Source organism: Hyperolius riggenbachi, chromosome 4 (assembly GCF_040937935.1).
Source record: "Hyperolius riggenbachi isolate aHypRig1 chromosome 4, aHypRig1.pri, whole genome shotgun sequence".
Taxonomy (NCBI): domain Eukaryota; kingdom Metazoa; phylum Chordata; class Amphibia; order Anura; family Hyperoliidae; genus Hyperolius; species Hyperolius riggenbachi.
Window position 1 is genome coordinate 370,487,240 of NC_090649.1, and position 14,863 is coordinate 370,502,102.

Here is a 14,863-nt window from a genome sequence, read left to right on the forward strand (position 1 = left end):
AATTCCATATTCCAGATGTGGCCTTACTAGAGAGTTAAACAGGGGCAATATTATGCTAGCATCTCGAGTTTTTATTTCCTTTTTAATGCATCCCAAAATTTTGTTAGCTTTAGCTGCAACGGCCTGGCATTGAGTACGATTATTTAACTTGTTGTCGATGAGTACTCCTAAGTCCTTCTCCAAGTTTGATGTCCCCAACTGCATCCCATTTGTTTTGTATGGTGCTAGACCATTGGTACAACCAAAATGCATGACTTTACATTTTTCAACATTGAAGTTCATCTGCCATGTATGTGCCCATATAGCCATCCTATCCAGATCCTGTTGCAATATGTCCCTATCTTCCTGAGAGTTGATGATTCTGCACAATTTTGTATCATCTGAAAAAATAGCAACATTGCTTACTACTGCATCTACTAGGTCATTAATAAATAAATTGAAGAACACTGGACCCAGTACAGACCCCTGTGGGACCCCACTGCTAACAGTCACCCATTGTGAGTATGATCTATTGACCACAACTCTGTGTTTTCTGTCCATTAGCCAGTTCCCTATCCATGCACACAGACTCTTCCCCAGTCCTTGCATCCTCGACTTTTGCACCAGACTTTTGTATGGAACAGTGTCGAAGGCCTTTGCAAAGTCCAAGTATATCACATCTACAGCATTCCCATTATCCACTTTAGCGTTCACTACCTCATAAAAGCTGAGCATGCTGGTCAAACAGGACCTGTCTTTAGTAAACCCATGTTGGTGCTGAGAAATAAGATTATTTTCTACTGTGAAGTCATGTATAGTATCTCTTAGTAACCCCTCAAATAGTTTGCATACAACTGATGTTAAGCTTACAGGTCTATAATTTCCTGGACCTGATTTTTTGCCCTTCTTAAATAATGGGAAAACGTGGGCTGTACGCTAATCCACTGGGACTCTGCCAGTTGAAAGAGAGTCACAAAAGATAAGATAAAGGGGTTTATCTATAACTGAACTTAATTCCCTTAGGACCCGAGGATGCATGCCATCCGGGCCAGGTGCTTTGTCTATTTTTAATTTATTTAGTCTTGCCTTCACTTCTTCCTGCGTTAAGTATTTAATATTCCAGTTGGAAGATTGAGACTCTTCTGCATCTGTAATTTGCAACAGTGATGTTTCCCTTGTGAAGACAGAAGCAAAGAAAGCATTTAATAACTCTGCCTTACCTTGGTCATCCACCACTGAGTTCCCACCCTCATCCTTTAGGAGTCCGATACAATCAACCTTTCTTTTTTTAGAGTTGATGTACTTGTAAAACTTCTTTTGTGAGCTCTGAACATTGGACTGTCATAGGCTATTGCCCTTACTGGGGATGAAATTTGCCCACAATGGTGGGTGGGCTGTTTTATGAACTGATTGATCTTCAGTTTTTTGAGTCTAAAGACTGATGTTTGTTGATAATGTAAATAAAAATTATTAAAATTATTAAAATGTATGCAAATATAATACGGATGGTTTAACCACCTTAGTGGTATGGACGAGCTCAGCTCGTCCAGTACCGCCAGAGGGTGCCGCTCAGGCCCTGCTGGGCCGATTTTGTTCAAATAAAGTGCAGCACACGCAGCCGGCACTTTGCCAGCCGCGTGTGCTGCCTGATCGCCGCCGCTCTGCGGCGAACCGCCGCGAGCAGCGGCGAAAGAGGGTCCCCCCAGCCGCCTGAGCCCTGCGCAGCCGGAACAAATCGTTCCGGCCAGCACTAAGGGCTGGATCGGAGGCGGCTGACGTCAGGACGTCGGTTGACGTCCATGACGTCACTCCGCTCGTCACCATGGCGACGAAGTAAGCAAAACACGGAAGGCCGCTCATTGCGGCCTTCCGTGTCACTTTTGGCCGCCGGAGGCGATAAGAAGAACGCCTCCGGAGCGCCATCTAGTGGGCTTTCATGCAGCCAACTTTCAGTTGGCTGCATGAAATAGTTTTTTTTTATTTAAAAAAAACGCTCCCGCAGCCGCCCTGGCGATCTTAATAGAACGCCAGGGTGGTTAAGCCTTTTTGTATCCATAATTGTGTCTAACGGTTTATTATTATTTTTGTTATGGGCTTTAAGTTATGGTTTGTAAAATGCCACATACAATCCCATGTGTTTCTTTCCAGTCCTATGGTGTTCCTGCTGTATCAACCGTTCCCAATCTCTCAAGTTATATTATACAGTCCTGGCCAAAAGTTTTGAGACTATCAAAAATATTAGTTTTCACAAAGTTTGCTGCTAAACTGCTTTTAGATCTTTGTTTCAGTTGTTTATGTGATGTACTGAAATATAATCATAAGCACGTCATACGTTTCAAAGGCTTTTATTGACAATTACATGAGATATATGCAAAGAGGCAGTATTTGCAGTGTTGGCCCTTCTTTTTCAGGGCCTCTGCAATTCGACTGGGCATGCTCTCAATCAACTTCTGGGCCAAATCCTGACTGATAGCAACCCATTCTTTCATAATTACTTCTTTGAGTTTCCCAGAATTTGTTGGATGTTGTTTGTCCACCTGCCTCTTGAGGAATGACCTCAAGTTCTCAATGGGATTAAAATCTGTGGAGTTTCCAGGCCATGGACCCAACATTTCAAAGTTTTGGTCCCCGAGCCACTTAGTTATCACTTTTGCCTTATGACACGGTGCTCCATTGTGCTGGAAAATGCATTGTTCTTCACCAAACTGTTGTTGGATTGTTGGAAGAAGTTGCTGTTGGAGGGTGTTTTGGTACTATTCTTTATTCATGGCTGTGTTTTTTGGCAAAATTGTGAGTGAGCCCACTCCCTTGGATGAGAAGCAACCATACACATGAATGGTCTCAGGATGCTTTACTGTTGGCATGACACAGGACTGATGATAGCGCTCACCTTTTCTTCTCCTGACAAGCCGTTTACCAGATGCCCCAAACAAACGGAAAGGGGCTTCATCGGAGAATATGACTTTGCCACAGTCCTCAGCAGTCCATTCACCATACTTTTACAATTACGGAAATGATCTCAGCAGGTCCTTTAATGGCAGCAATGAAATGCAGTGGTAATGTTTTTTTGGGGATTCGGTTAATTTTCATGGCAAAGAAGGACTATGCAATTTCTACGAACACTCTTCATAACATTCTGGAGTATATGTAAATTGCTGTTATAAAAACTTATGCACCAACTTTCCTAATTTCCAATATTTTTGACAGTCTCAAAACTTTTGGCCAGGACTGTATTAGGGTGTTCGGGACCCCCCCCCCCCCCCCACCCCCATGCCCCTTTTGATTCCTTGCTTTGTTTAAAGACACAGAAGCTATAGAAATTTTAAAAGATAAATACTAATTAAAACTGCTATTAAAATTTTTATCCAGAAGTATAAAAAAGGGTAGATGTGTGAAAATGTAGTGCATTCTGCATTTCATTACAATTTACAGTAATGTATTCAAATATTGAGTGAATTGCTGATTACTGCCATTTATGTGAATACATGCACCGATAACCCCTTTTCCTATCTCTATATTTTCATTCTGACACTTTTTATTTTAATGAGTACAAAGAGTAAAAAGACTTTCCAGAGGTAAAGCTGTAATTGTGAACAGAAACAATGAAAAAAAGTTCACATTAATTAATACATTGAAGGGGTAGCAGTGCATCCCAACAGGGAAAACAACTTTTAAATGTCATACCACCAGGTAATGAGAGCTCTACAAATCTTCTAGGACAAGCAATTACCACAGCAATAGCAAGCATATAAACATGTTAATAGGTAGTTTACATATAAGATGGGAACAAATATGTACTGTGCAAGCCAAACAGCAGAAAGCTGATACAATCTATACCTAATACATTCTGAAATCTCTAAAACCATAAGAATGATGAGTACAATCATATAAATGAGTAGGGAATTATCTTTACTATTATTACAATTTCAAACGTATGTATTTGGCACTTTTGTAATCTTTGTAACCCTATGGGTGGGACTTCAGAGGCCATCAACGTTTGGTTGCCTCATCATAAGTAAGTCCACTGATTGGCCAGTCCCCTATAGAGAGGTAACAGCATGCATCACTAAGATTTATTTATACCCTGTAGTAAGGTATTTTGTAATAAAATAAAAGTTCATTTAATCTTGAGATGACTGCTGACCCACAAAATATGTTGCCAGGGAGTTGTGTATTGGAGAGATTGCCTTCTATATTGTTAACCTCTTGGCTACCCATTTTACTAATGCTACCCCTGGCACCAATGTCTAAAATAATTTGAAGGATGGCATAGGTTTCCACCATTTAGTCACCACATTAGCAGAAGCTGCATTGGAGTCTATGTGCCTTTTATATTGTTGCAAGCCCTAGGGGTGGTTTGCCATTAGTTGGCCAGGATACCCTTGTTAATCAGTGCATTAGGGATGAGGGACTGATACTGCAATGGGAACAGTGTATCTGCAGAGGATACACTGTGAACGCACCGTTGTTCATCCATAATATGCGAAACTAGCCACTAACGTTTTTGGCATTCCAACATGCATTACTGTTGTATCAGTTTAACCTGCTTTTTATACTACTGTCAGCTGACTAGAATTCTTGTGTCACGGAATACCCAGTCTGCCAGGTCTATGCTCCCAGCTACCTGTATCCTTATCTTGCTGCCTCTTGAGCCTGAAACCTGATCTTGTAACCTGAATCTAAGTCCTCATCTTGCTACCTGCTGAACGTAAAAAGTCCTGCAACCTGTTGAACCTGAGTTCCAACCTTGAACCCTATACTGTACCTGGAAACCCTATCCTGCATTCTGTTTAACTCTGCTTTAGAGTCTATAATTTGGTTTGAATTACCTGATGTACTTTGGCCTGTTCCCAGACTCTGACTGCTTGCAGCCTGTCCTGACTCACGGATTGTTTACAGACTTCTTTCTGATCTCTGATTTTTGTAGTTCATGAATTTGTAGTTTACCCAAGCAACCCCCTTGTCAATTCAGTTGCTTAAAGAGACATTGAAGTGTCTTTTTTTTTACCTTACTTTCATATGCAGCCAGCTTCAGCATTAAATTCCAAGCGGATTCACCGCATACCCGCCGCAGAATGAATTATTTATGCCCAAGAAATAGCCCAGCAAAGTTCCTCAGGTAGCAGAATTCTTCTTCCTGGAAGAGGCAGAGCTGTGCGCAGTAGCTCTGCCTTTTCTCCAATCAATCTCCACCAATCTCCGCCTTTCCCCTCCCCTCTCAGTGAAAGAAGATTGAGAGGGGCAGGGAGAGGCGGAGATTGACTAGAGAAAAAGCAGAGCTACTGTGCACAGTTCTGCCTCTCCCGGGCAGCAAAATCTGCGACTGGAAAAGTCATGGAACTTTGCTGGGCTGTTTCTTGGGCATAAATACCTCGTTATGCAGCAGGAATGCGGCAAATCCGCTTGGAATTTAATGCTGAAGCTGGCTGCATATTTCAGTGTCTCTTTAACTTCATTCTCATATTGATTAAGGACTCTGTTCTTTAACTGTCTTCCTCCTGAACTAAAGCCTTGTACATATGCTAGATTGTTCTCCATTGGTGCGGGCATTAGGGGTTGTCTCTGCTGAAAATCTAGTGTGTGTATGGCAGCTCACGATCCTCTTTGATGTGCTTCCAAGAGATCCAGAATGCCGGATCATCTTGGCTGAGCGCACGCTGAGTCCACTGTTCTCTTCTTTACCTTTTTCACGCCATCATTCACCAAATGCACCGCATGTTGTCTCTCCTCTCTGTTCATTGTACAGAAATCAGCCCCAAACTGTTGCCTAAGGGATAACGTCCTGAGCCCTGCAGCAGACAGTAATTGTGCATGTGCACGCACCTTTATCTAGCTGATAAACCTGAGGATATATACCTAGCCTCTCATTCGATATCAGTTTATTGGCGTAATGCCTCAGGGTTTGAGATCTGCACATCTACTGTAGAAGTTAGCTTAGTTGCAGACTCTAGCCAGCAGTGCACAGCTACTTCCTGTAGGTAATGATAGGATTGGGGTGGAATTTGGGCAGTTCTTCAATAAGACTGCACCATTATCTCAACAATAAAGGGAGCTAGAGATACCAGCATTTAAAATATATCTAATGTAAAAAGTACAGATATGCAGTGCACTAAACTTTGTGCATTGATAATTAATGCCAATTGATCATCACATAAAAAAGGGGGGATTAAAATGCAGGGGGCTGAACTAGAGCTTTAATCCAGTGCAGTTTCTAGGCTAAAATGCACCCAGGGCGAGGGTGTAAAAATTGCGCCCCCCCCCCCCCCCCCGGAGCAAGGTATGGGTGCCCGCAGTATAGGTTAGCCAGGTCTAGTTTCACTTAGTATAGGTCCCCCCAGTATAGAAAGCCAAGAATAGGTACCCCAGTATAGGTAGCCAGGCATAGGTGAGCCAGTATAGTTGCCCCCGCTATAGGTTAGCCAGGTAGGTGCCTCCAGTATAGGTAGCCAGTATAGTTGCCCCCAGTATAGGTTAGATAGGCAGGCGCCCCCGGTATAAGTTAGATAGGTAGGTGCCCCAGTACAGGTTAGCTAGGTGGGTGCCTCTAATATAGGTAGCCAGAATAGTTGCCCCCAGCATAGGTTAGATAGGTAGGTGCCCCCAGTATAAGTCATTTAGGTAGGTGTCTCCAATATAGGTAGCCAGTATAGTTGTCACCTGTATAGGCTAGCTAGGTAGGTAGGTGCCCCCAATACAGGTTAGATAAGTGCCCCCAGTATAGGTTAGATAAGTAGCTGCCCCCCCAGTATAGGTTAGATAGGTAGCTGCCCCCCAGTATAGGTTAGATAGGTAGGTTCCCCTCAGTATACGTTAGATAGGTAGGTGCCCCCCAGTATAGGTTAGATAGGTAGCTGCCCCCCCAGTGTAGGTTAGATAGGTAGCTGCCCCCCAGTGTAGGTTAGATTAGGTAAGTGCCCCCCAGTATAGGTTAGATAGGTAGTTGCCCCCCAGTGTAGGTTAGATTAGGTAAGTGCCCCCCAGTATAGGTTAGATTAGGTAGCTGCCCCCCAGCGTAGGTTAGATTAGGTAGGTGCCCCCCAGGATAGGTATCTGCCCCCCAGTGTTGGTTAGATAGGTAGCTGCCCCCCAGTGTAGGTTAGATTAGGTAGGTGCCCCCCAGTATAGGTTAGATAGGTAGCTGCACCTCAGTGTAGGTTAGATTAGGTAGCTGCCCCCCAGGATAGGTTAGATTAGGTAGGTGCCCCCCAGGATAGGTTAGATAGGTAGCTGCCCCCCAGCGTAGGTTAGATTAGGTAGGTGCCCCCCAGGATAGGTTAGATAGGTAGCTGCCCCCCAGGATAGGTTAGATAGGTAGCTGCCCCCCAGCGTAGGTTAGATTAGGTAGGTGCCCCCCAGGATAGGTTAGATAGGTAGCTGTCCTCCATAATGGAGGGGGGAAGCACCGTAGCCGCGGGGAGGGCAGCCCGACCTCTCCCTCCCTCTCCCGGGCCGCCCTCCGTGCTCCCCCCTCAGATGTATAGTGAGCAGCAGCAGCCAGGGAGGGAGCGCTGTATACAACATACCTCCCTGGCTCCAAGCGCTGTTCTCTCGTCGCCGGTCTTCTCCCATCTGCCTACACGCGTATACATACGCTGCTTCCGGCTAAACAGGAAGCAGCGTGTGTATAAGCGTGTATGCATTGCAGAGAGAAGAAGACCGGCGGCGAGAGAGCAGCGCTTGGAGCCAGGGAGATATGTTGTATACAGCGCTCCCTCCCTGGCTGCTGCTGCTCACTATACATCTGAGGGGGGAGCACGGAGGGCGGCCCGGGAGAGGAAGGGAGAGGTCGGGCTGCCCTCCCCGCGGCTACAGTGCTTCCCCCCTCCATTACAGCGCCCCCCTCCCAACAGCGCCCCGGGCGGTGGCACGCCCCGCACGGGGCTAGAAACGGCCATGCTTTAATCCCTCTGAGTTTACTACACAGTGGCCTCAATTCACTAAGCTTTATCAAACACTTTATCAAACTTTGATAATTTACCTCATGGGTAAAATCTAATTTTGAATTCACTAAGGCGCCATGGCAACGGGCGGGATGATGTCACTGACGTCGTGACGTCATCGGGAGTCCCGATCCACCCCTCAGCGCTGCCTGGCGCTGATAGGCCAGGCTGCACAAGGGGTCTAGGGGGGGGGGGGTGGCGGATAGCGGCGAATCGGCGCGTAGCGGCGGCGATTGGTGTGCTCACACAGCTAGCAAAGTGCTAGCTGCGTGAAGCAAAAAAAAAATTATGCAAATCGCCCCAGCAGGGCCTGAGAAATCCTCCTGCGCGGCTTACCTCCCGCCAGGAGGGTTAATACACTCAGACCAGTTGCTGTTGAAATTTAATCTTTATGGTGTCAATACTGCTTTAAAGGGAAGGGGGACCATGAGACTACAAGGGCCTACTTTAAAGTGGAAGACTAGACTACACAGAAACAATAGATGAATGGGAGGAGTAACCCTGGATTCCAGGGAAAGCTCCTCTAGACCTGAGGGAAAGATATAAATAAGAGGGATAACAACTAATTCATAAGGGAAAACTTAAAAACCTCCTGCCACTCATTACTGCACACCTACTAAAAAAAATCATCTAAGCACCTTTACATGACGGGGCAAGGCCAACATGAAAGAGAATTTCTTTTAATCTCAACTTTTATTAAAGATGATCCCCTTGTAACAGTACCAGTTATGAACAGGTTCTCAATTAAGCAAAATAAAAGGAAAAATCAGGTATGCAGACCAACATAAGAGTGTACATACAGTATAAGGACATACATCTCAACTTAGATAGGAAAAAGCAGAGACATAGTTAAGATTCACCATCAAAAGTCACTGGCGTCTCAAGCAGTACAACAAGAAAAGCCCAATAAAGCAAAACTGAACAAGGGAAAATCTAATAGCAACCAGCATAAGTGAATATGTACATAAAATAGTAAACAGAATACTTGTTTTATAAAACAAATATGGTTTCTACTACACTACAGCTTGCTTCCTCTTCTTTTTGGATTCAGTTGCTGGGCGTGTCAGTTGTTTATGAACATGTGACACACAAAGCGGATATAACAAGAGAAGCCAATGTCTAGGAGATGAGACTTATCACAGGAAATACTGTAGATGCCAACAATTTTAAGACCTCAACTTTGAACTAACAGGCACGTAAGGTTGGAAGCCTCTATATGGACAGGTGCACAGCTACAGAAAGGGTTTTTCCACTTGAAAAGTTAATTTCCAAAGGTAATACTTTTTTACTGATCAACTTGACTGCATCCAAAATTTGCCTTATTCACGTTCGGGTTTTATGTGGGATTTAAAGAATTTACAAAGCAGCAGATCTCTGATATCCTGCAAATGAACAGCTTGTACGTTAGAAAGTTATTCATTTGACAAAAGCGAGCCAATATCCAGACTTGCTGTGTTAGTGATATTTTAGCAGGGTTTAATTTTGGAACACAGAATAATGTATTACGTAGGAGTGATACAGCAGAAGTATAGACTGAACAATAATCTGCCATAAGACTTCTATCCCTTCTTATAATCACATTATGCAGTGCTTAAACATGCTCAGAGACAGACTGTGACAAGTAAAAGACACTTACCTTGCAACCTTTGCATCACATTGGCTATGTCCCTTGTGTTTCTGTTAAGCCCCCGAGAGGTAGCCATGATGCCTCTATCAGGGATCCTTCACTGAAGGAATGTTCAAAGCAAGTTTTTAGCTTTTAGATGTTTCCAAATATCTTGTGCTCTTCCGCAGCATTATCTACCTTCAGTCCCCACACGGCAGCTGATGCCTGAGTCACTGATGTCTGGCACCCAAACAAAAGCAGACCTGTCACGATTCCGGCACTGGTTTTAATTTGTTCTTACGGGTCCTGTCCTTCTTACTGAGTGCTTAAGCTGCATGAAAAACGAGAGAGGTAGGATTTAGAAGTGAATTGCATGGTTTCTTGCAATACTTAAAACCTGTAATCTCATTAGTAATTCTGACAAAGATTGGCAGTTCAGGATACATGCTATGAATTGTGCCAAGGACACAATTACTGCTGAAAGTGCATTTGCTATGGCAGTGGTCCGCTGAGTGAAATATCCATAAACAAATACAGACAACTGTATGTGCTATCAATCAATACATTTCATATCAAAGACTTTAATCCTCTGTAGCAAGCACAAAGATGCTTTCTTTATCCTATTTAAACTGCATGGGGCTGTATTTGCAGTCGCTGTCAGTAATACTTATGTGTTTAATAAGGTTTTTGCACAGTGTTAATAAAGTATGAAGGAAGAATGGACAAATCGTCGCCATATACCACTAAAATGAGATTGCTCAATTCAGTGCTTATAAGCACAGAGATCATATAAAAAATGAAAGAAGAAAAAATGAAAGCTCTGATAATGCAAGCACCACTAAATATCATAAATTAATATGTAAGTAATCAAAATAATATTCATGTTCATAAAAAAAATATAATGCAAAGGTATACTTAGATGAAAACCTAAAATCTAGCAACAAGGCCTTAGATTCACCTCTATATTCTCCATGTGAATGAGTATCCAGCTTGCCCTGGCATATATAAGAAAGTTTAATGATTAATACAAATGACCAAAGTACTCAACACGTATGGAGTCTCTGATATCCTAACAGGGGCGTAGCAATAGGGGTTGCAGAGGTTGCGACTGCATCGGGGCCCTGCCTCAACTACAGTATTAGCTCTCTATTGGTCCTGTGCTCATAATCATCATTTCTATAGATACTTTGAATAGTGGTAATCATTAACAAACTGTTCCCCATCCTCTTCTTGCACCTCTGACACTGTAGGTGTCATTGGCAGGTTTTGGTCATATCAATTGTTATGTATAGAGTGCTTGGGGGGCCCCATTGTAAAACTTGCATCGGGGCCCACAGCTCCTTAGCTACGCCATTGTATCCCAAATATGTAATATATTACTACAAAAAAGAGGAACATTAAGGCGTTGTTTCCACTAGCCGGCACTTCCTGTTCTGTGAGTACACAGCCAAATCCCGGAAGCTGTGGCATGCATGGCTATGGGATTCGCTGCCACTCAAGCAAAAACTTGCTGCAATGTTGGCCAAATTGCTATGGCAAGCAATTCGGATGGTGGCAACATTATTCCCTATGGCAGAGTTTCCCTGAGCGATTTGTCTGCAGGCAAACTCTGCAGCTTTGTCCCGATTGTGTGCTCTAGCAGAAACGGTCCCTAAGACTAAGTAAAGGGAAGTGAGGCAGGGAGGAAAACAAGGGAGAAGAGAAGAAGGGGGAAAGGAATTGCAAGGAAAAAATGGCATGAATGAAAATGGGAAAAGGAAAAAGAAGAAAAAAAAGGATGTCTCAACCCAATGTTTCTTTAAAAATGGGACATATGTATCAAATTTAGAGTGTAAGATCCTTTAGATAAGGGGGGTCCATTAGGTAGATCGCAATCTACCTGTAGATTGTGAAGGACTTATGAGAGATCCCGACCCCACTACATTTTCCATTCTGTATATAAAAGTGTGCTACTAAAATTGTACACAGGTGTATCATTCAGACTTGCTAATTTTTGTATGTAGCTCGCAAGCTGAAAACGTGTGTGCACCTCTGCTTTAGATTGTAAGCTCGCAAGGGCAGACTCTCTCACCCATTTGTGTCTTGGAATTTGTTACAAATTTTATTAATCATGTTACTTTTATCACTGTAATTACCAATTCTGTATTTTTTACCTATTCTGTATTTTGCGCTGTATATTGGTGTATACCAGTCTTTTTTATTACATACCCCATGTTTGTTTCTTACTTTGTACAGGGCCACGGAATATGTTGCCATTTTATAAATCAATAATAATAATATAAGATAAAACGTTACTGCTATTACAATTAGTAAAATCAATCAACAACAGTTACAAATTTCAATATACCAAATACCAGTATAAAAGCTATTTCATAGCTCAGTATTGAAGTAATACTGTATCAATATGTACTGTTCCATGTCCCAAGGTCTTTAAGCCATGCAAAAGCAAAACGTTATTAGCAGTGCAGCATTACCAGATTGAGCTAGAAAGTATCTGTAAAAAAAATGGGAACATTCTCAACCATTTCAAATCGAGCCTCAATGGGTCCACGGAAATCAATCAGATCTAATTTAAAGCAAACTCTGCTGCAAGGGAAACTTTATGCTTGTTGTAGGTCTTGGGAAAACCAAATGACCAGCTGAGCAGCCACTGGACAGACTGAGGAAGGAGTACAAGGAGTCAATTTCAGGCTGCTCCTGTTGCCTGGATTGCATCCTGTTCAAAAGATGCAGACATAGACTGAATCTTTTTGAGAAGATTGGAGGCCCCTAATCAAGGAACTTTAGGGGCCTACAAGAAACATGGAAAAGTACACCTCAACGCACAAATGCACAAGCAACCACAGTTTAACTGTGACTCTTTTTTTCATTACATTTCATATGAGCTAATCAATTAACTTCTACACAGATAAAAACATGCTTTGCAACTGAGTTCCTGGACAGATCTAGAAAAACATATGTACCTGGATGGGGCTCTCAGGCCCATGTCACATTGGAGATGCGTTGTTAGCAACTAGTTGCATTTATGTCTGGCCACCCTTACAGAGTCACCAGTGTGACAAGGTCATAGGGCTCAACCCTGTCTTTTTAAAAATGTATAAAGTGTCAATAATATAACTGCCAATGCAACCAAGAAATGAGAAAGAAAAGTCCCATCCTAATCACATGGCAGTGCTGTGTCTGATGCTGTGCTGCTACTGCTATTTCTCTGCTCTTCACTTGGTTGCTATGCCAATGCTGTATCTGCTCCTCCTATGTCTACAGCATTATATTATGCTACTGAAATTAAAGGCTAGAATTCTCAGCACTTATAACTCCTACACAAAGGGTAGGAAGGGAACACACTGAACTACCTTTGTGCCAAATTGCAGCCACAGCCCCGTTGGTTGCTGAGATAGGGTACATATCGAAGCTATCTTGTGAACCAGCTGGGATGCTGCAATTTGGCACAGAGGTAGTTCGGTGGGGGGGGGGGGGGGAGAGTTCAATAGGTCCTCCCTACCCTCAAAATGTGGAGTGCGCAGGAACTATGAGTGCTGCAACATTGAGCCTTAAATATAAGCATATGCAAATCAGGAATGAGCATGTGATGTGATTACCCACAAGGCTGTGCATCAGTAGGCCGAATTTTAATTAGGCCTACAGAGTGTGAGTGTTTTCACCTTTTCAGCTGGATTTCCATTCGCTGCAGGTCTTCCACCTTACAGTTCATCTTTAAAGTGACACTGAAGCGACAATACATATGATATAATGAATTGTATGTGTAATATGAATAATGAATAGAACATTAGTAGCAAAGAAAAGAGTCTAATATTTTTATTTTCAGTTCTATAGTTTTTTTTCTATAACATTGCATGACTCTAATATTTGCAGTTTACAAACTACACTCTGCATTTTAAATGACGCAACAGAGCAGACCTAATGAACTTCAGCAGAGCTTTGAACTTTCTGGCAGGAAGAGAACCCGAAGTGGCTTAAAAAAAGAAAAAAAAAATACTACCTGGTCCACGCCGCCTCCCGGATCTATCTGCACCACTCCACGCCGCTTGGTGGCTTGTTCATCCTCCACAGCCGATGTAACCTTCGATCACCGGCAGAGGAAATCCAAGATGGAGGCGAACCGGAAGTACTTCCTGGGTCATGGCTTACATGCCAATTGGAGGAAGCTGGCAGAGGTGGAGTGCGAGGTGACGGAGGCAGGGGAGCAAGGCATGGAGGAGGCGGAGGAGCAGGTGATTGATGGCTGCAAGGGGGAATTGGAGGCTAGCGGCAATCAGATTGTCGCTAGTCTGGCGCTAGTTTTTTTTTTTGGGGGGGGGCGGACAGCAGAACCCAGGGGGGACTAGCAATGGTACCAGAAAGACACACAGGCAGGATAATATGCCTCTGTGTCCTATAATTTCCACAAAATCCTCCTCGGGTACTCTTTCAACAAACAAGAAACAGTGAGAGACAGGTTGAGATAAGTGCTTCAGAAAACAGAATTGTAGTGACCCAAGTTGTGTCAGAGAGCTCGGAGAAGCTCTTTTGCATAGACTGCAACTGAAGTTTCTTAACTCTTCCTGTACTGGAAACAATATGAGACTCATATCTGTGCTACTAATGTTCTATTTCTTAGCTGTACTGCACATACAATTCATTATATCGTACTTTTTTTTCCCTTTAAAATAAAAATCATATAACTGCCAACACAATAAATGATAAAGAAAAGTCCCATCCTAATCATAAACAGTGAAGTGCCAATATTCCACATATAACGTGAAACAAATAACAGACCTTATTGCTAGTGATTACAGGTGAAGAGGAGCCTTTCATACAAGTATAATGGTGAACACTCTGCTTCATAACAAGGCCTTTGAACTGTTTAATATAGTCTGTAATGCTGGCTCGTTTCTTCTTCTTATCAATCGAGCCGCTGATGGCTCGATTGATAATTTCCGACAAGTCCGATTGCCCGCCGGATCGATTCCGCGCTACGATACCGGCGGGCAGAACAATAGAAAAAAAGAAGCGCTGATTAGAAACCGCCCGCGGGAACGAGTGGGAATCGATCCGCGGCACGCGGTGACGCGCCGGCATCGAGCCGCTGGCTCGATACCGGCGCACTATCTAGCCGTGTATGCCCAGCATAAAACTCTGTAGACAATGTCAGCACAATATAAATAAATAATAATAATAGTCGTAACTGTCACTCCTTCAGGTATTATTGCCCAACCATACAGAGAATAACGCTGCAAAGGATCTAGGGGAGATGATAACCTCACAAACAAAAATATAGATGACTGATTTATTTTTATTTTTACAGCAGCAACCTTGGCAGTGTTACTGATACTATAAT

At 43.2% G+C, this 14,863-nt stretch overlaps 1 protein-coding gene across 1 annotated transcript in view; it reads right to left on the bottom strand.

The window, feature by feature from the left end:
* SYNE1 (spectrin repeat containing nuclear envelope protein 1) overlaps positions 1 to 14,863 on the bottom strand; it is a 707,535-nt gene that overhangs the window by 642,747 nt on the left and 49,925 nt on the right. The window contains exon 2 of the mRNA XM_068232010.1: positions 9,556 to 9,856. Within this exon, the coding sequence (XP_068088111.1) occupies positions 9,556 to 9,622 (67 nt within the window). The 5' untranslated portion in view covers positions 9,623 to 9,856. The remainder of the gene's footprint in view (positions 1 to 9,555; positions 9,857 to 14,863) is intronic.